At 38.1% G+C, this 21296-nt stretch overlaps 1 protein-coding gene across 5 annotated transcripts in view; it reads right to left on the bottom strand.

Moving 5' to 3' along the window:
• The window catches only part of tw (Protein O-mannosyl-transferase 2), a 2413568-nt gene that overhangs the window by 1289469 nt on the left and 1102803 nt on the right, over window positions 1-21296 (bottom strand). For all 5 annotated transcript variants that reach the window (XR_010948728.1, XR_010948727.1, XM_067760058.1 and 2 more), the window contains exon 8: window positions 15047-15247. Coding sequence is in view for 3 of the 5 variants with exons in the window: in XM_067760058.1 (XP_067616159.1) it covers window positions 15047-15247 (201 nt within the window). In the remaining 2 variants the exon portion in view is untranslated. The remainder of the gene's footprint in view (window positions 1-15046; window positions 15248-21296) is intronic.

The following is a 21296-nucleotide window of genomic DNA, read 5'->3' as shown; positions in this document are numbered from 1 at the left end:
AAACAAAGAGAAGTTTCCTGATATAAAAATCGTAGGCAAGTCTTTGTATATGCGCACAGAACATGCAACTGGTAATGAAGTTGAGGATAAGTATTCTTGGAAATTATGGGATCCGTAAAGGCTAAGGAGCGATGTGCTCAAGCAGGCCCATGACAGGTGCACTCCATCTCATGCAGGTGTACAGAAGACCATTGAGAAGTTTCGGCGTTATCTTTTTTGGCCTGGTTTAGCAAAAGATGTTAGCGCTTATATAGCTCAGTGCGACAAGTGTAAGGAGAACAAAGCCACAAATGTAACTCTTCGTCCACCCATGGGTTCCCATAGTCAGACGTGTAGACCGTTTCAACGGTTATATATTGACCTGCTTGGCCCGTATCCGCGCAGCAAGACCGGTCATATAGGGATTCTAATCGTTTTAGACCTTTTCAACAAGTATCATTGGATACAACCTCTTAAAAAGTTTACGTCTGCTGCCATTCAAGACTTTTTGTTAAAGAATATATTTCATAGTTTCGGTGTGCCCGAAACTATAATCAGTGATAATGGCACACAGTTTAAGTCTAACGACTTTAACGCCTTCCTGACAGAGCTTGGTATTCATATTTGTATACTGCGTTGTACTCCCCTCAAAGTAATGCTGCAGAGCGATTGAATAGTTCACTATTAGCCGCTATTCGTTCATACCTGAAGCATGATCAGACTGAGTGGGACGTACACCTGACTAGTATTTCATGTTCCTTACGTACATCATTGCATCAATCACTAGGGTGTTCTCCATGTAGAGCTTTATTCGGATTGGACATGATAACGCATGGATCAGATTATCAGTTATTGAAGGAGTTATCGCTGTTAGAAGAGCCAGTAGTGCCGATGGCGCGATCAGATAATTTGGCCTTGCTTAGAAAAGATATTCAAGCAAACATACGTAAAGCTTATGAACGCAATGAAAAACAGTATAACTTGCGCTCAAAGCCAATATCGTTCAGGGAAGGTCAAGAAGTCGATCATCGAAATTTTGTCCAAAGTAAATTTACTCAAAATTTAAATGCCAAACTAGGTCCACTGTTTGTCAAATGCAGAGTTCGTAAAAAACTTGGAAACTGCTACTATCAACTTGAAGATTTGCAAGGTAGAGAGATAGGTACGTATCATGCTAAGGACATTCGTAGTTAGTTCCCCCTAATACTCCATCTTACGGTGTCGTATTATAGGGTTTTGTAATGGTCGCTTGGGCTGCAATATGTCTTTTTGCGTGTACCTATCCCCCTTTGAAATAAAATTTCTCGCATGTGAGAAATTTAATTAAAAACTTTATTGCCGCTCTATTTAATTGATTACCTCTAGTAAAAACGACAAATTGTCACCTATTGGCTGAAACGTGAACAATAATCGCTTGGATTATCCCAAGGTAAATCTGTCCGAAACGTTCAAATGCTGAAAGGCGGCAGAGTTAGTTAAATATGTCTTGTAGGCTAGGAAAATTGCAAACAGTAGCAAAATCAAATCATCCAAGTCATTCTGTCTTAGTTTTATTACAATGATTGAAAAGACGCATTTAAGTTACATTAAACATTTTCTCATACGAAGTTAGGAAAGTGTCAAAAACAGAAGCCAAAAAATAGCAAGTCCGAGGGTATAAAAGAGCCTGAACGGCTACAGTTAGCCTCTCCTTCCTGTTTTTCATCGCACCAAACGGACAGCTCCATTAAAGATATTCAGGCAGTTCGCGTAAACCACATGGGTTTTGTTTTCGCTTAATAAGGTAAGACATTTCCATTTAAATCTCCTTAGATAGGAAATAATTATAGGGCATTTTTCTTCAATAGGCGTGACTACCATATAGGCAGAAATTCCTACCCACACTCATTGCCTCCTGACAAGTTGGAAGTCACTTTCCCATTGCACATAGGTGAGGGTGTGGAAGCTTTTTGGTTACGAACCATTTGTACACATTGGAGCTGAGAAGCATCCATAGTGAGCTTCCACTAATTCCCACGAACCACGACCAACGAAGATTAGGAATCTAGAAGGATCCTGGGGCTTGGTTTTGCCACCCCACCTCATTCAAGCACCATCAGGCGCACATGAAATAGGCAACATTTTCGTCGCTGTTTGCCATCCACCACCCATTTGCAGAACAAAGTAGTGCACAGTGTGACAAAAATTAAAATTGTCAAATAAAAATAAAAATAAAATAATAAGTTTAGCGCAGCGAATTAAAAGAAAAAAACTAGAAACTAAAAACTAAAAAAACAGAACAAAGTAGTGCACAGTGTGACAAAAATTAAAATTGTCATAGTGAAAAAAAATAAAAATAAAATAATAAGTTTAGCGCTAAAAGTTAGTTACCAAAGCCTAAGATAAGGTTAAACGAAATTTATGGTAGTTAAAAGTAACTAAAAGGAACGATAGAAAGAAAGGAAAAGTAGAAGAAAAAAAAGAGTAAATGTGTTATATCAAAAAAAAAAAAAAAAAACTAAATAATCCTAATATTAATAATTCATTGAAAGTTAATTAAACATAAGATGTGAAAATATTTGAGTGTATATGTGTGGTCGGCGTACCTAACCCCGTCTTTCCCCCCAAAACAAAAAAAAAACAAGGAAAAAGTATGAAAAAAATAATAATAATGAAATTATTTAAAGAACAAACAAATTAATAAATAAATTTTGGTTAACGAAAATATTCAAACTAAATTTGGCGGCTACCGAACAGTTTTATGTGTCACTGTAAGCGATCGCACTCCCTTACAGTGTAAGTCACATCATAGCCAAAACCAAAACCAAAGCATGAAATTTGTCAAACATATATTCCAACTGCCTTTCATCGCTGGATTGCATCACCCACATACATACTGACCACCATAAAATATGTAAGTAATATTGTACCAATATCTTTATTGCCTTTGTTATTGTTTAAATTTTTTTTGCTTTGATTTGCAACCAAGACAAATCGGCATATTAGTGGGCATAATTACCTACCTACTATACAAATACATACATCGGTACACCTGTTGTGCGTACTTATGTATGTAAATTCGTAAAAATCGTTTTGTAGCTAAAAAGGGTCTACATAACTATGTATGTAAAGCCGAGATGGGCACATTACGTTAAAGAAAATGTACGTTCAATCGCTTACATTTTTTTTCTTTAAAATTTAATTATTTACCATAAGTATTTGGTTGGTTTGCGTGAATAACAACCAAACAAACTACGTTATTATCCAAAATGTATAAAAATTCCTAGAAAAACAAAAAAAAAATAATAAGTTTTCTTTTTAATAATGTAAAATCAACCAAATAATTGTGGCATGCCCCTCTGATGCAAATATACATACATTTCTACATAGTTGTGAACCGGCATATAATTTTTTCTTGTACAAGTTTAACAAAATAGGAAAACAAGAATTTCATATAAATACCTAAAGCAAAGAGGGCAACAAAAATTCTTTGCAGAGTGTAGCTTGTTGTTGGCTTATGATGCCCTGGTATGTCCAGTAATTTCAATTTAGTAAATATATATAATTTTGCCATATAATGATTGATTACCTTTTGCTCATATGATTGTCCGTAAGTTTGTTTTATATTCTTTGTCTTTGCTCAAACCGGGTAAATTTAAATATACCTCGTAACAATATAATAATAATATAATATAATATAATTACCGGCCACCGTGGTGTGATGGTAGCGTGCTCCGCCTATCACGCCGTATGCCCTGGGTTCAACTCCCGGGCAAAGCAACATCAAAATTTTAGGAATAAGATTTTTCAATTAGAAGAAAATTTTTCTAAGCGGGGTCGCCCCTCGGCAGTGTCTGGCAAGCGCTCCGATTGTATTTCTGCCATGAAAAGCTCTCAGTGAAAACTCATCTGCCTTGCAGATGCCGTTCGGAGTCGGCATAAAACATGTAGGTCCCGTCCGGCCAATTTGTAGGGAAAAATCAAGAGGAGCACGACGCAAATTGGAAGAGAAGCTCGGCCTTAGATCTCTTCGGAGGTTATCGCGCCTTACATTTATTTTTTTATTTTTTAACAATATATAATATTGATCAATTGTTATAGAGTACGTTTTTGTTCAACAAATTTCGATACGCGTTGAAATTATAAAAGTATAAAACATTTTTGAAAACCCATTTTTCATGTAACTCCCCCCTTCCTATTAGTCTAGCTACCTAAATTCACAGTTATGCACATAAATATGAATTTTTTTCCAAATGTACGCTAAAGAAAAACAACAAAACATTTACCCAACAATATAAGAAAATAACGTCAGCTAGTAATTTTTATGACGCACGGGTATTTTGAGTAAACTACCTATAGTCAATAATGCTTTTGTCAATTGATCTGCTGTATTTTAATGATATGAATTTATTTGGATATTGAATGTTCTAACTTACATGGTACGTCATTCATTATACTCAGTTGAGCAGAGCTCACAGAGTATATTAAGTTTGATTGGATAACGGTTGGTTGTACATATATAAAGGAATCGAGATAGATATAGACTTCCATATATCAAAATAATCAGGATCGAAAAAAAATTTGATTGAGTCATGTCCGTCCGTCCGTCCGTCCGTTAACACGATAACTTGAGTAAATTTTGAGGTATCTTGATGAAATTTGGTATGTAGGTTCCTGAGCACTCATCTCAGATCGCTATTTAAAATGAACGATATCGGACTATAACCACTCCCACTTTTTCGATATCGAACATTTCGAAAAACCGAAAAAGTGCGATAATTCATTACAAAAGACAGCTAAAGCGACGATACTTGGTAGATGAGTTGGACTTATGACGCAGAATAGAAAATTAGTAAAATTTTGGACAATGGGCGTGGCACCGCCCACTTTTAAAAGAAGGTAATTTAAAATTTTTGCAAGCTATAATTTGGCAGTCGTTGAAGATAGCATGATGAAATTTGGAAGGAACGTTACTCCTATTACTATATGTACGCTTAATAAAAATTAGCAAAATAGGAGAAGGACCACGCCCACTATTAAAAAAAAATTTTTTTTAAAGTAAAATTTTAACAAAAAATTTAATATCTTTACAGTATATAAGTAAATTATGTCAAACATTCAACTCCAGTAATGATATGGTGCAACAAAATACAAAAATAAAAGAAATTTTCAAAATGGCGTGGCTCCTCCCTTTTTCATTTAATTTGTCTAGGATACTTTTAACGCCATAAGTCGAACAAAAATTAACCAATCCTTTTGAAATTTAGTAGGGGCACAGATTTTATGACGCTAACTGTTTTCTGTGAAAATCGGCGAAATCAGTTGATGCCTCGCCCAGTTTTTATACACAGTCGTCCGTCTGTCCTTCCGCATGGCCCTTAACACGATAACTTGAGCAAAAATCGACATATCTTTAATGAACTTAGTTCACGTGCTTACTTGAACTCACTTTATCTTGGTATGAAAAATTAACGAAATCCGACTATGACCACGCCCACTTTTTCGATATCGAAAATTACGAAAAATGAAAAAAATGCCATAATTCTAAACCAAATACGAAAAAGGGATGAAACATGGTAAGGTAATTGGATTGTTTTATTGACGCGAAATATAACTTTAGAAAAAACTTTATAAAATGGTTGTGACACCTACCATATTAAGTAGAAGAAAATGAAAATGTTCTGCAGGGCGAAATAAAAAACCCTTAAAATCTTGGCAGGTATTACATATATAAATAAATTAGCGGTATCCAACAGATGATGTTCTGGGTCACCCTGGTCCACATTTTGGTCGATATCTGGAAAACGCCTGGTCCACCTTTATGGCGATATCTCGAAAAGGCGAACACCTATAGAACGAAGGCCCACTCCCTTTTAAAAATACTCATTAGCACCTTTCATTTGATACCCATATCGTACAAACAAAGTCTAGAGTCACCCGTGGTCCACCTTTATTGCGATACCTCGAAAAGGCGTCCTCATATAGAACTAAGCCTACTCCCCTTTTAAAATACTCATTAACTCCTTTCGTTTGATACCCATATTGCACAACGAATTCTAGAGTCACCCTGGCCCACCTTTATGGCAATATCTCGAAACGGCGTCCACCCATGGAACTAAGGATTACTCCCTTTTAAAATACTCATTAACACCTTTATTTTGATACTCATATTGTACAAGCAAATTCTAGGGCCACCCTTGCTCCACCTTTATGGCGATATCTCGAAACGGCGTCCACCTATGGAACTAAGGATTACTCCTTTTAAAATACTCATTAACACCTTTCTTTGATACCCATATTGTACAAACAAATTCTAGGGTCACCCCTGGTCCACCTTTATGGCGATATCTCGAAAATGCGACCACCTATACAACAACCACAACTCCCTTTTAAACCCCTCATTAATACCTTTAATTGATACCCATACCGTACAAACACATTCTAGAGTCACCCCTGGTCCACCTTTACGGCGATATTTCGAAACAGCGTCCACCTATAGAACTAAGGCCCACTCCCTTTTAAAATAATCATTAACACCTTTCGTTGATGCCCATATTGTACAAACAAATTCTAGGGTCACCCTGGTCCACCTTTATGGCGATATCTCCGAAAACGGCGTCCACCTATGGAACTAAGGATTACTCACTTTAAAATTCTCATTAACACCTTTCTTTTGATACCCATATTGTACAAACAAATTCTAGGGTCACCCCTGGTCCACCTTTATGGCGGTATCTCGAAACGGCGTCCACCTATGGAACTAAGGATTACTCCCTTTTAAAATTACTCATTAACACCTTTCATTTGATACCCATATCGTACAAACGCATTCTAGAGTCACCCCTGTCCACCTTTATGGCGATATCTGGAAAAGGCGACCACCTATACAACAACCACCACTCCCTTTTTAAAACCCTCATTAATACCTTTAATTTGATACCCATATCGTACAAACACATTCTAGAGTCACCACTGGTCCACCTTATGGCGATATTTCGAAACGGCATCCACCTACAGAACTAAGGCCCACTCCCTTTTAAAATACTCATTACACCTTTCTTTTGATACCCATATCGTACAAACACATTCTAGAGTCACCACTGGTCCACCTTTATGGCGATATTTCGAAACGGCGTCCACCTAAGGAACTAAGGATTACTCCCTTTTTAAAATACTCATTAACACCTTTCAATTTGATACCCATATCGTACAAACGCATTTCTAGAGTCACCCCTGGTCCACCTATACGGCGATATCTCGAAAAGGCGACCACCTATACAACAACCCCCACTCCCTTTTAAAAACCCACATTAATACCTTTAATTTGATACCCATATCGTACAAACACATTCTAGAGTCACCACTGGTCCACCTTTATGGCGATATTTCGAAACGGCATCCACCTACAGAACTAAGGCCCACTCCCTTTTAAAATACTCATTAACACCTTTCTTTTGATACCCATATTGGTCAAACAAATTCTAGGGTCACCACTGGTCCACCTTTATGGCGATATTTCGAAACGGCGTCCACCTATGGAACAAAGGATTACTCCCTTTTAAAATACTCATTAACACCTTTCATTTGATACCCGATATCGTACAACGCATTCTAGAGTCACCCCTGGTCACCTTTACGGCGATATCTCGAAAAGGCGACCACCTATACAGCAACCACCACTCCCTTTTAAAACCCTCATTAATACCTTTAATTTGATACCCATATCGTACAAACACATTCTAGGGTCACCACTGGTCCACCTTTATGGCGATATTTCGAAACGGGCGTCCAGCTATGGAACTAAGGATTACTCCTTTTAAAATACTCATTAACACCTTTCATTTGATACCCATATCGTACAAACGCATTCTAGAGTCAACCCTGATCCACCTTTATGGCTATATCCCTAAATGGCGTCCACCTATAGAAATATGGGCCCACTCCCTCATAAAATAAATTTAATGCCTTTCATTTGATACACATGTCATACAAACACATTCCAGGGTTTCCCTCGGTTCATTTTCCTACATGGTTATTTTCCCTTATGTTGCCACCATAGCTCTCAACTGAGTATGTAATGTTCGGTTACACCCGAACTTAACCTTCCTTACTTGTTTTGGTAATAGTTTTTGATAACAAGTTAATCTATTTAAATTAATTTATTACGCTAGAGAATGGAAAGGTTTTCTATTCAATTATGGTTTCGGTCCAAAATTTTTAACCGGTATTGAAGTTATAAACCTTAAAAAAAAAAATTTAATTTTTTTTTAATTATTAAAAATACCACTTGTTATGGAATGCCCCCAGCTGATCTTAGTCCATGCCCATACACATTTATGTACTTACCTATAAACATATCCTAGTTGTAGTTGAAAAAAAAAAAAAGAATTTGTATATTTTAGTACTGAATATTAAGAATTAAGGTTAATCCCAATCATCTTTCCAAATAAGATTAAGGATTGAATTTTTGATTGTAGTTTGGCAATTAATTCTTATGGTTAATAAACGTTGAATTGTTATCGACTTGAAAATATGAATCTGTAAGTTTTTGTATATTCCTGGAGGCAAATGTGTTGATGACATAAAAGGGTAGTATACGTTTTTTTTTTCGGGATCTTCGAATTGTATTCGCATCGAAGATCAAGGTAGGGTAGGGTAAAGACAGCTTAGACCTCGTCCCAATATTCACTTAAACAGATGTCCGCTTTCACCTCTTTAGCATTTAAAGTTCGTTTTTTGGTTCTTTTGAGTTGGTTAGTTACCGCTCTCGTTTTTTTTGTTTCATTTCGTACATATGTATCTAGTTTTTGAGTTAAGGGAGAGTAGCTCCTGTATTTAGATTCTGGTTTGGAGTCCTAAAATTAAACTTTATGTAATTTCGGTTGAGACATGGCAAAAACCCACCCCATCCCGAAAGAGCTACGGTCAAGAGGACTCCCCCGCCGTGACCTCTCAACTGCGTGTGTGGTTACCAGAATTCCACCAAATGGTAACGTGCCTCTTCATATGTGTATGCGTACATGTATGGGGTATCACACACAAATATAAACATTATATACTCCTTCTCTGCGGGGTAGGTTACAAATGGTTGTTATTTGAAAGTACCAGCATGTGACACCGGAAGTCTTCCATGGTGGATACGAAGACTGGCCATTCTTTAGTGATATGTTCAGGGCAGTCTATAAAAAACACCCTAATTATCACCCGCTCAAAAATTATACCTCTTTCGCCTGAAAACAAAAGGAAAAGCTGGACTTATTGTAAAACAATACCCACTGAGCTATAATAATTTCGAGCTTGCCTGGGAAGTGCTCAGATCTACGTACGAAAACAAAAGGATACTCGTCGACAATGAAGACGCTGTTCAACCTACCCACAATATTCGCAGAAAACGGAGAACAAATACAGAAGATGCAGACAACAATCAACAACTACATGTCTACCCTTAAATCCCCAGAAATCCCGACAACGGACTGGGACCCAATCCTCGTTTACATCTGCTCATCCAAGCTGCCAAGTGAAAGCCTTTCACTATGGGAACAATCCCTCAGCTCCCGAAAAGAACTCCCACTTTGGGATGATATGAATAAATTTTTGACCAGCAGATACGAGGTAGTAGAGAGACTAAGTACCTATAGACCAGGCAAGGCGAAACCCCAATTTGCGAGTTTTACACCACGAATGGTGAATCAAAACACGACCCAATCTAATAACAATAGAGCACATGCATATCACACAGAGTTCAATAAAACGGCTTCGCGTAGATTATGAAATCAATACCACGCAGTCAAATTTTGCGTTAGGTTTAGAAATTTATCGGTATCAGACCGAATCAAATTTGTGAGGGAAAATAGTTACTGTGAAAACTGTTTATCAACGTCACACCCCAAGAACGATTGTAAAAGTAGTTTCACGTGCGTTTATTGCCAAAAGCGTCATCATTCGCTACTGCATTTGCAGCCCAAACCCCAGAGCTCAAAATGCCCAAGCCGGCACCCCGAGCGAGCCTCAACATCGAAAGTCGCCGCAAGAGCCACCTCCTTCCAACAGACTCAGGACAAAAACCCGGTTTCTAGACTCTTTTCGAGTAGTCATGGAACCACCCTACTACCAACAGCAGTAGTATCAGTGTACTTTGCTTAAGAATTTCATAAAATTCGTGCCCTAATAACCAAGGTTCACAAAAAACTTTTGTATCATCCCGTATACAAAAGCTTCTTGGTCTACCCACAAAAGAGTCTCTCCACCAGATATCTGGAATTGGTGGAATGGTTGTGAAAAATGCTAATCAGCACTCATGTCACGGAATGTACCGATGACACCCCCCCCCCCCCCCCCCCCAAATAACTTTAGACAATTTTGGGAACAGGAAGAAGTTCACCAAACCCAACAACGATCAGCTGGTGACGAATACTGCGAAGCACTCTACCGGAAAACAACAATTCGCGAGGAAGATGGACGCTACAGAGTCAAACCACCATTCAAATCGAAATATCCAGCCAATCTGGCGCTCGGTCATTCACGACCCGCAGCACAACAGTAGTACATTAGCCTCGAACGAACCCTCGAAAGAAACCCCGAATTAAGAGACAAATATTTTGAAGTCCTTAATGAATATTTGAACATGGATCACATGGAACCCGCCTCCCAACAAGAGATAATGAGAGATGTTAAATATCTATCATTGTATCTACCCCATCATGCTGTCATAAAACCCTACAACAAAACCACAAAAGTGCGAGTCGTCTTCAACGCATCAAAAATGTGGCATTCTTGCAACTCGTTGAACGACGTGCTTCATACAGGCCCCATACTACAAAATGACTTAATGCTCGTCATACTTAAATGGCGACTTTATACGTTTGTTTTCAACGGCGATATTGAGAAAATGTACTGCCAAATACTCATCCATGAAGAAGATAAAGATTTTCATTGAATCGTTTTTCGAAAACACCCAACTCTGCCGATAGAAGATTTTTGACTAAAAACAGTTACCTTTGGTGTAAATTGCGCGCCACCAACTCGCCCGCGACTGTCAAGACGAATATCCGCACGCAAAAAATATTGAATGAAAGTATGTTGACGATATTTTGTCAGGCGGTCATAATATACAGTCCACTTTGAACTCCATGACCCAAGTTATGTCGGCAAGTCACCCTGCAAAAATATTGAATGAAAGTATGTTGACGATATTTTGTCAGGCGGTCATAATATACAGTCCACTTTGAACTCCATGACCCAAGTTATGTCGGCAAATCACCCTGAAATTTTAAAACCCGTTCCCGACCCTGATTTGCTAGACGTCGACTTTCTTAAATTCCACGATTCAAGTTCCACAAAAACCCTTGGAATTCAGTGGAACGCGCTGACTTATGATCCACCATCAGCAGATTTTATCGGCAGTTGCGAAACTGTTTGACCCCGCAGGATGGCTATCGCCAATAATGATTCTTGCGAAAATGTTGCAGCAACAACTCTAGATGGAAGGAACGGATTGGGACGAAGACGTGAAGCCCGGGGCTCTCCAAAAATGAACCGCAATATACGAAAATGTACCTCACATCGGAGGAATTAAAATCCCTAGGTGGGTACAGTATTCCCCCGATAAACTCATCCAGCTGCATGGATTTTCAGATGCTTCCGAAAAATTGTTTTGTGCCTGTGTATACTTACGCGTACAAACCCATGAAACTGGTGCGATTCTGCTATCGCACTGGCATGGTTAGAAAAACCACCCCATACCTGGAAAACGTATGTCGCCAATAGGCCACTTGGAGGCACGTTTCCAGTAACGATAACCCAGCGGATTTGGGCCCTCGAGGCTGCAAGCCTCAGGACTTAGTCGAATGTCCATTACGGTGGGAAGGACTTAATTGGCTTTTCAGGCCATCAACTTCATGGCCAAAGGATATATCTCACCACCCAACTCCACCCGAACAACGACATGTGAAAGTGTTCCACACCCTGCTTGAAGAAAAAATAGATATACTCGATCGTTTTCGCGAGCGCTTAGAGCCGTGGCCTACATGTTGCGGTTTATCCGGAAATCAAAGAAACTGAATGTTCCAGCCACGCTCAACCTCACCCACGCCGAAGTGAATGATGCCAAACTCTAAATCATCATTCAAACTCAACGAAATTATTACGGAGACACCATAGAGCTGCTTCAAACGGCAGGCCGCTACCCAAAAAGAACACCCTTCTTACATTAAACCCTATGTTATATGACTCAGGAATCATGTGAGTTTCCGGAAGATTAGCCTATGCCACATGTAGCTTTAATGAGCGGCACCCAATTATCATACCCGAAAACTCTCGATTTTGTTCTCTTCTGTTGGACTTCCTTCATTCGAACATGCTGCACGCTGAAAAACAGCTTATGATCCGAATGATACAGCGTTTGAAGCAAAAGGTTAAAAAGCTCATCTTCCTCTGCAAAACTTGCACCATCTATAAACAGCAGATGAAAAAGCAGATAATAGCAGCCTTGCCACCCTAGAGGTCAATATATTCCCACCCTTTCATACAACAGGAGTCGACTTTGCTGGACCATTTATGGTAAAAACTTCTCCCCTTCGCCGAGCTTCGTATGTGAAAGCTTACGTTTGTGTGTTCGTCTGTTTTTCCACAAAGCCTGTTCATTTAGAAGTGTGCTCTGACCTCACCACGAACGCCTTCAACGCCCGAATCACTGGCCGCCGTGGCCTACCCCATCAGATATTTTCTGACAACGGAAAAACGTTCATCGATGCACAACGCGTACTACAAAGGGAATTCATCACAATCCTTAAGGAAGTCGCCACACACGTCGCCGAAAAATATGCAAACTCACGCATTCTCTTGGAAATTCATTCCATCATACGCTACACACATGGGTGGTCTATGAGAAGCGGCCGTGAAAACTTTCAAGATACACTTTACAAAGGTAGCAGGAAGCCAGAATTTTTCCTTCGAAGAGCTCACTACCCTCTTAATACGCATAGAGGCGGTCCTCAACTCCCGACTGCTCTCCCCTATGTCCGAAGATCCAATGGATCCCCTAGTCCTAACCCCAGGGCATTTCCTACGTTGCGTGCCACTCTTGTTATTGCCGGAGCCAACTGCCGAGCATCTCACCCTGGTCAATAAATGGCACAAACTGAAAGTGCTTCACCAACAGTTCAGCACACGATGGAAGAACGAGTACCTCAAGGAGCTGCACAAGCGGTACAAATGGAATGCCCTAAACGCAATATTCAAGTGGGAGATTTAGTCGTGTTAAAGGATAATTTACTACCCCCGAACGAATGGCGTCTGGGGCTGGTAATCATTTTACACCCTGGATCGGATCACCATGTTCGAGTTGTGGAACTCAAAACTCAAAGCGGACTAATATCCCGAAATATTTCCAAACTGTGCGTGCTACCAAGTGCCTCGCAGTGTTAACCCTACCTCTGGTATCCTCTTCTTTCATGCCCCCTAGCATCTGTAAAGATATATAAGCTACCCTCACCCATGCCTGAAAAATACGAATATCTTTTCTTTTCTTGTATATACAGAACCCGCAGAACAACCAAAGGACCAAAGTGTCGCCTCTGTGGTCAACGTCACGTGTTGAGACAGTTGAGGCAGTGCCGGGTATTCTTAGCGATGCAACCCGAGGAGAGGTACCAGTGTGCGAAAACCCACCGGCACTGCCTCAACTGCTTCACGATTTCGCATACCACTGGGGCGTGCGACTCCCCGAGTATGTTGAAGACATGATCCAGTTTTCGGACTAAGTCCGCCCCCTCCGTCTGGCAACACCCGGCCAGTGCGGCCCAGCGCAAGTGCAGCTCAGCTGTGCTTGCCGACCACCACCGCGCTCACTCTCAGTTTAGTTTATCCAAAGATTATCGAAAAATAAATATGTTGCAGGCGCAAACTTCGGTGGAAAGCAGCGAAGCGTAAAAAAATTCTAGTAGGTCACTTTCACCACACCAAAAACTTTAACACAATTTTTAACCTAATTTAAGTACAGAAATACACTAATTGGAGTTTTAGAGAGTAAAAGTTAAAATTCTGAACACATTACCTGAATAATAAGTATACAAATAATTATTAAATAACAAATACAGACAGTGGTAGTTAACAAATTCTGCTGTGGTAAGTGGTGAATGTGACCTACTAGAAGTTTTGTGAAACTTGCTTCACACGATTTTTCGCCCCTGCAACATCTTTACTCTTCGATAACCTTTGGTTTATCTTAAACTACCATCACGATCGATCGTGCCCGTCCGCATCGCTCATCAATTTCGTTAACTATCCGCGCCCGCGTCGCGCAGTTCTACTTTTTATTAAAATTAAATTAAATTAATTATTCTTATTTGGTTTTAGTTGAATTTGGTGAATATACAATATATTATACTTACATACAACTAAAATCACCCCGGGTGCCCTATTTTTTTATTTAAACGTAAAGTGCACAGTGCAGTTAGCGTAAACAAGCCCCATCTCCACGAGGCTTAAAGGAACATCCCCATAGCATATTGATGAGATCCGGCACCTGACAACACAGCCGTTTTATCCAGACAAGCATGAAGAGGCCCTAGGTGAAATCCACAGAGAATCGGTAAACGCCTTTTCCAGGATGCACCCGGTGATCCCTGTTATCAATATACACTATCCTACTCTTACAGAAGAAGAAAGAACAAGAGAGACACGAGTTACCCTGGCCCAACCTCGTTCTGGATACTGTAACAGGGGAAACGTCTACTTGTCCAGAATCAGCTCGGATATACGTAATGCATGTCTTGCATGTGATGTGTCCCCGCATGACATAAACCATCTTTGCAATAGTAATGTGTAACCTTTGCTTCTAACAACAATCTCCCTATGGTCCGCACTTGTTGAAACTTCCTGTTTCCTTGGATTTCCTTTAGAGGATTTTGATGACAATTTGTGAGTCGTCACGCACATTGAAGCGAAGCACTGTTAACACCACAACATACCGGAATTGGTATTTTCAGTATCTATCATTATTATCCTACTTAAGTTATGCGTAATACCCACCTGTATTTTTTGTATCCAAAAGTGTAAGATAGCTGAAATATTTTATTTACTTATTTACCTGGCCATAACCGGTTACTTGTCGATGTCTCTTGGTGACGGGTGCTTGCTCTCCGTGGGAGTGTAGATTTCGCCGCGTAGCTACATGCTCTAATCTAATTAAGTCACCATGAGAAACAAATTTCATTTCCGTGTATCCAGCCTTATTAAATGGCTTAATAAGCCATTTGTTGTTGTCATCCTTATGGGTGTAGGTAGTAACCTGTGAGTAAAAAAATGTTTAGTAATATGATGCTTTAGTCATCAGACTTCTTGAAATAGCGAAATAAAAATTATTGCCATAATATACGGGGCTAGTGCACTGGCTTACCATGTCGAAAGTCATAGGATTATAAATTGAGCAAGTAAAATTAATAATAAAATTATTCAGAAAAATATTTTCGAAAAAAATATTTTGAGAAGATGTGCCCAAAAGACCGCTGTTTGAAGCTGGCACGAGGAAAAAACATTTTTTAATAAGAATGGAAGGTATTAAAGAGTATTTTAAAAGGGATTGCGCCATAGTTCTATAGGTGGACGCAATTTCAGGATATCGCCATAAAGGTGGACCAGGGGTGACTCTAAAATGTGTGTTGTAAGATAAGGGTATCAAATGAAAGGTGTTAATGATTATTTAAAACGTAGTGGGCCTTAATTCTATAGGTGGACGCCTTTGCGAGATATCGCAATAAGGGTGGACCAGGGGTGACTCTAGAATGTGTTTGGACGATATGGGTATAAAATGAGAGGTGTTAATGAGTATTTTAAAAGAGAGTGGGCCTTAGTTCTATAGGTGGACGACTTTTCGAGATAACGCCATAAAGGTGGACCAAGGGTGACTTTATGATGTGTTTGTACGATATTGGTTCCAAATTAAAGGTATTGATGAGGGTTTTAAAAGGGAGTGACCCTTAGTTCTATATGTGAAGGCGTTTTCGAGATATGGACCGAAATGTAAATCAGGGTGACTCCGAACATCATCTGTCGGGTATCGTTAATTTATTTATATGTGTAATACCACGAACAGTATTCATGTCAAGATTCCAAGGGCTTTTGATTTCGCCCTGCAGAACTTTTTCATTTTCTTCTAAAGTTACATTTTGCGTCAATAAGCCAATCCAATTACCATGTTTCATCTCTTTTTTCATATTTGGTATAGAATTATGGCATTTTTTTCATTTTGGATTTCGGCCATTTTTTATACCAAGATAAAGTGAGTTCAAATAAGTACGTGGACTAAGTTTAGTTAAGATATATCGATTTTTGTTCAAGTTACCGTATTAAAGGCCGAGCGGAAGGACAGACGGTCGACTGTGTATAAAAACTGGGCGTGGCTTCAACCGATTTCGCCCATTTTCACAGAAAACAGTTATCGTCTTAGAATCTATGCACGCACCAAATTTCACAAGGATTGGTAAATTTTATTTCGACTTATGGCCTTTAAAGTATTCTAGACGAATTAAATGAAAAAGGGCGGAGCCACGCCCATTTTGAAATTTTGTTTTATTTTTATATTTGGTTGCACCATATCATTACGGGAGTTGCATGTTGGCACAATTTACTTATATACTGTAAAGATTTAAAATTTTTTGTTTAAATTTGACTTAAAAAAAAAAAATTTTTTAAAAGTGGGCGTGTTCGTCATCCGATTTTGCTAATTTTTATTTAGCGCACATGTAGTAATAGGAGCAACGTGCCTGCCAAATTTCATCATGATACCTTCAGCGACTGCGAAATTACAGTTTGCAACACTTTTAAATTACCTTCTTTTAATAGTGGGCGGTGCCACGCCCATTGTACACAAATTTACTAATTTTCTGTTTTGCATCATAAGGTCAACGCACCTACCAAGTTTCATCGCTTTACCCGCCGTTGTTAATGAATTATCGCATTTTTTCGGTTTTTCGAAATTTTCGGCATCGAAAAAGTGGGCGTGGTTTTAGTACAATTTCGTTCATTTTAAATAGCGATCTGAGATGAGCGCCCAGGAACCTAGATACCAAATTTCATTAAGATACCTCAAACTTTACGCAAGTTATCGTGTTTATAGACGGACGGACAGACGGACGGACATGGCTAAATGAATTTCTTTTTTCATCCAGATCATTTTGATATATAGATGTCTATATCTATCTCGATTAGTTTATGCCGTTACGGATTACCGTTATGCGAACAAAGTTAATATACTCTGTGAGCTCTGCTCAGCTGAGTATAAAAAACTCTGATAGTTGCGCATGGATCGAAATATTTCAAAAAATCGTATTTGTGGTGCGATTTCGTTCATATTTGGAACACATAATACATACATGAATAGAAAGCAATCTATGAAAACAATCGCCGCTAGGTTGCGCAAGGATCGAGATATTAAAAATAATCATATTTGTGGTCCGATTTGGCTAAATTTTGAACACGTAATACATACATGAATAGAAAGCAGCTTGTGAAAGAAATCGCCGCTGAGTGGCGCAAGGATCGAGATATTCAAAAAAAATCGTATTTGTGGTCCGATTTGGTAAATATTTGGAACACATAATACATACATGAATAGAAAGCGACCTATGATGTCCGATTTGGCTAATATTTGGAACAAATATTACATACAGTCCGGTAGAAGTGACATCAAAATATTTTGGAGTACGAGGAGGGACAAGCATACGTGACGCTGAGTCGAGCAAAGCCTTTGGAAGGACTATGTATTGAGGATTTAGATTGCAAAAAATTGTTAGGAATGTGTCCTTGTAATAATAAGTCTCTAAATAAACTAAATAGAATGAAAAAAATAGTAAAAAAAAATGTTGAAGTTAAACGGTTTTATTGGAAACAATACTTACATGAAGTAATAATACTAGTAAAAGCTAGAAAATAATTAGGTAGGTCCTAGGTACCAGTAATTACACTCCTCATCAATTTAGGGCGTTGATCAGACAACTAAATAAAAACGTTGGACGCGTGAAATTTCTATTGATAGTCATATGTAAGACCAACTGAAACTTAATCAGGTTATGCTACATTTTTAGAAATTTGACGCACCCAACGCTTTTATTTACCTGTGTGATCAACGCCCTAGATTGATGAGGAGTGTGATGACTGGTACCTATGACCTACCTAATTATTTTCTAGCTTTTAGTATTATTATTACTTAATGTAAGTATTGCTTTCAACAAAACCGTTTAACTTAAAAATTTTTCTAATTTATTTAATAATTTGGGAAAAATTTTAAACAACGTGACAACGGACAAGGCGACAGCTGTTTCGATTATACCTTGTAAATCTCTTCAAAGTCTTTTCTCCCCCGAAATGGTTATAAACGCATTCAGCTACGTCATGCCTTAGTTGTTGTAAAGTTTTTCCCAATTGTCTTCTTCGCATATATTATCTTCCACACATTACATAATTCGTATGTAGTTATGTGTTGAAGTTATGCCTGTTTGTAAGGCGGTTTTCAGAGAAACTTGGTATTTGCTGTTGTTTTTGTTCTATTTATAGAACTACAACGAATTAACTAAATGTTGTCTACTTATATGAGTTAACCGGGGATTGCCCGTATCGTTTTGAATGTATGAAAACATTTATTTCAAGCAATTTTTAATTTTTATAATTTATTTAATTTATTATTATTATTAAATTTACAAGGTATAATCGAAACAGCCGTCGCCTTGTCAATCCTGATGTCACGTTGTTTAAATTTTTCCCAAATTATTAAATAAATTATAAAATTAAAAATTGCTTGAAATAAATGTTTTCATACATTTAAAGCGATACGGGCAATCCCCGGTTAACTCATATAAGTAGACAACATTTGTTTAATTCGTTGTAGTTCTATAAATAGAACAAAAACAACAACAAATACCAAGTTTCTCTGAAAACCGCCTTACAAACAGGCATAACTTCAACACATAACTACATACGAATTATGTAATTTGTGGAAGATTATATATGCGAAGAAGGCAATTGGGAAAAACTTTACAACAACTAAGGCATGACGTAGCTGAATGCGTTTATAACCATTTCAACTATCGTAGGAATGCGGGTTCAACTCCCACTCCCGGGAGAAAAGGCTTTGAAGAGATTTACTGGGTATAATCGAAACAGCTGTCGCCTTGTCCGTCCTGATGTCACGTTGTTTAAATTTTTCCCAAATTATTAAATAAATTATAAAAATTAAAAATTGCTTGAAATAAATGTTTTCATACATTTAAAGCGATACGGGCAATCCCCGGTTAACTCATATAAGTAGGCAACATTTGGTTAATTCGTTGTAGTTTTATAAATAGAACAAAAACAACAACAAATACCAAGTTTCTCTGAAAACCGCCTTACAAACAGGCATAACTTCAACACATAACTACGTACGAATTATGTCATGTGTGGAAGATAATATATGCGAAGAAGGCAATTGGGAAAAACTTTACAACAACTCAGGCATGACGTAGCTGAATGCGTTTATAACCATTTCAACTATCGTAGGAGTGCGGGTTCGACTCCCACTCCTGGGAGAAAAGGCTTTGAAGAAATTTACAAGGTATAATCGAAACAGCTGTCGCCTTGTCCGTCCTGATGTCACGTTGTTTAAATTTTTCACAAATTATTAATTAAATTATAAAAATTAAAAATTGCTTGAAATAAATGTTTTCATACATTTAGAGCGATACGGGCAATCCCCGCTTAACTCATATAAGTAGACAACATTTGGTTAATTCGTTGTAGTTCTATAAATAGAACAAAAACAACAACAAATACCAAGTTTCTCTGAAAACCGCCTTACAAACAGGCATAACTTCAACACATAACTACATACGAATTATGTAATGTGTGGAAGATAATATATGCGAAGAAGGCAATTGGGAAAAACTTTACAACAACTCAGGCATGACGTAGCTGAATGCGTTTATAACCATTTCAACTATCGTAGGAATGCGGGTTCGACTCCCACTCCCGGGAGAAAAGGCTTTGAAGAGATTTACAAGGTATAATCGAAACAGCTGTCGCCTTGTCCGTCCTGATGTCACGTTGTTTAAATTTTCCCAAATTATTAAATAAATTATAAAAATTAAAAATTGCTTGAAATAAATGTTTTCATACATTTAAAGCGATACGGCAATCCCCGGTTAACTCATATAAGTAAAAAAATGTTCTTAAATTATTTTAGTTATTTTTTATTTTATATTTATCATTGATGTTAGAGAAAAATTACAAAGTTTACAAACGGTGATGGTTATTAAGGCATGTTTCTTCATCAGGTAGGTTTTCGTATTGAACTCATAATCTCCAACATTCATACTTTAAACTAGTGTAACTGCAGATGTCTTTATCCACTCAGCCATATGAATGCACCGCTGATCGCTTTGCAATTGGTCTCTAAGTATTGCCTGTTTGTTGCTATTCCTTTATACACCATTAGGTACATACTGATTCTATATATTTTTTATCCTAATTGTGTGGAATACTTATAGGCGCGCGCTATCGAAAGCTTAGTAACATTGGGTTAATGGCATTGCTTTTATAAGCAGTAATCCCGCTGTTCACTGTTACATCAATAATAGCGTTTATCCGCGGCCCGGTTCGCAAGGAGAAAATAAAATATATGGGCTATTCACGTTAGACTGCTTATCAAGTTAAATAAAATAATTAAAAAAAAAAAAAAATTTAGTTAAACGGTTTTATTGAAACAATACTGTCACACGATCCGGCACTCATACGTCATAATACAACGCTGCATCCAACACGAGAGTTAGAGTTTGAAATCGCATCCTGACAAAGTCGTACGTGTTGTGAGTACGAAATATAAAAAGCTTATTTAAATTAATTCAATAAATTATTAAAACTAAATCGTTAATCGTTCATTTATTTATAATGGTTTAGTTTCCGTTGTTAATTGTTGAATCATAAGTAAGTGACAATCTCAGAAGGGGTTGGTGAATTTACGCTCGACACTCCGCTGAAAAGTGCCGTTATAAGTGGTAGCAGCCGCTATAGTTGCCACAAACACATACGTAAAACGTTCTTGTTGGATCGCCGAACATAAAATGCTAACCGAGCATATATGTAAATTCCAATAAGAAGTCCGAACATTCTAGAAACAACCAAACGTGTATATAATTGAACTCAGCGTTGTGTAGTGTCTGTAATCGTCGTGCGCATATAACGCCGTATAGTACATACATATAACGAAATACATATGTACATATTTGCATTGAACATTTGAAACGCAAATCCAAATTATATGTGTGAAGCGAAAATCGAAGATAAAATATATTTGTCAATTGTACGAG

This window comes from Eurosta solidaginis, chromosome 1 (assembly GCF_040869045.1).
Source record: "Eurosta solidaginis isolate ZX-2024a chromosome 1, ASM4086904v1, whole genome shotgun sequence".
Taxonomy (NCBI): domain Eukaryota; kingdom Metazoa; phylum Arthropoda; class Insecta; order Diptera; family Tephritidae; genus Eurosta; species Eurosta solidaginis.
Note: the sequence above shows the minus strand (reverse complement) of the source record. Positions and strands in the feature narration are given on the sequence as shown.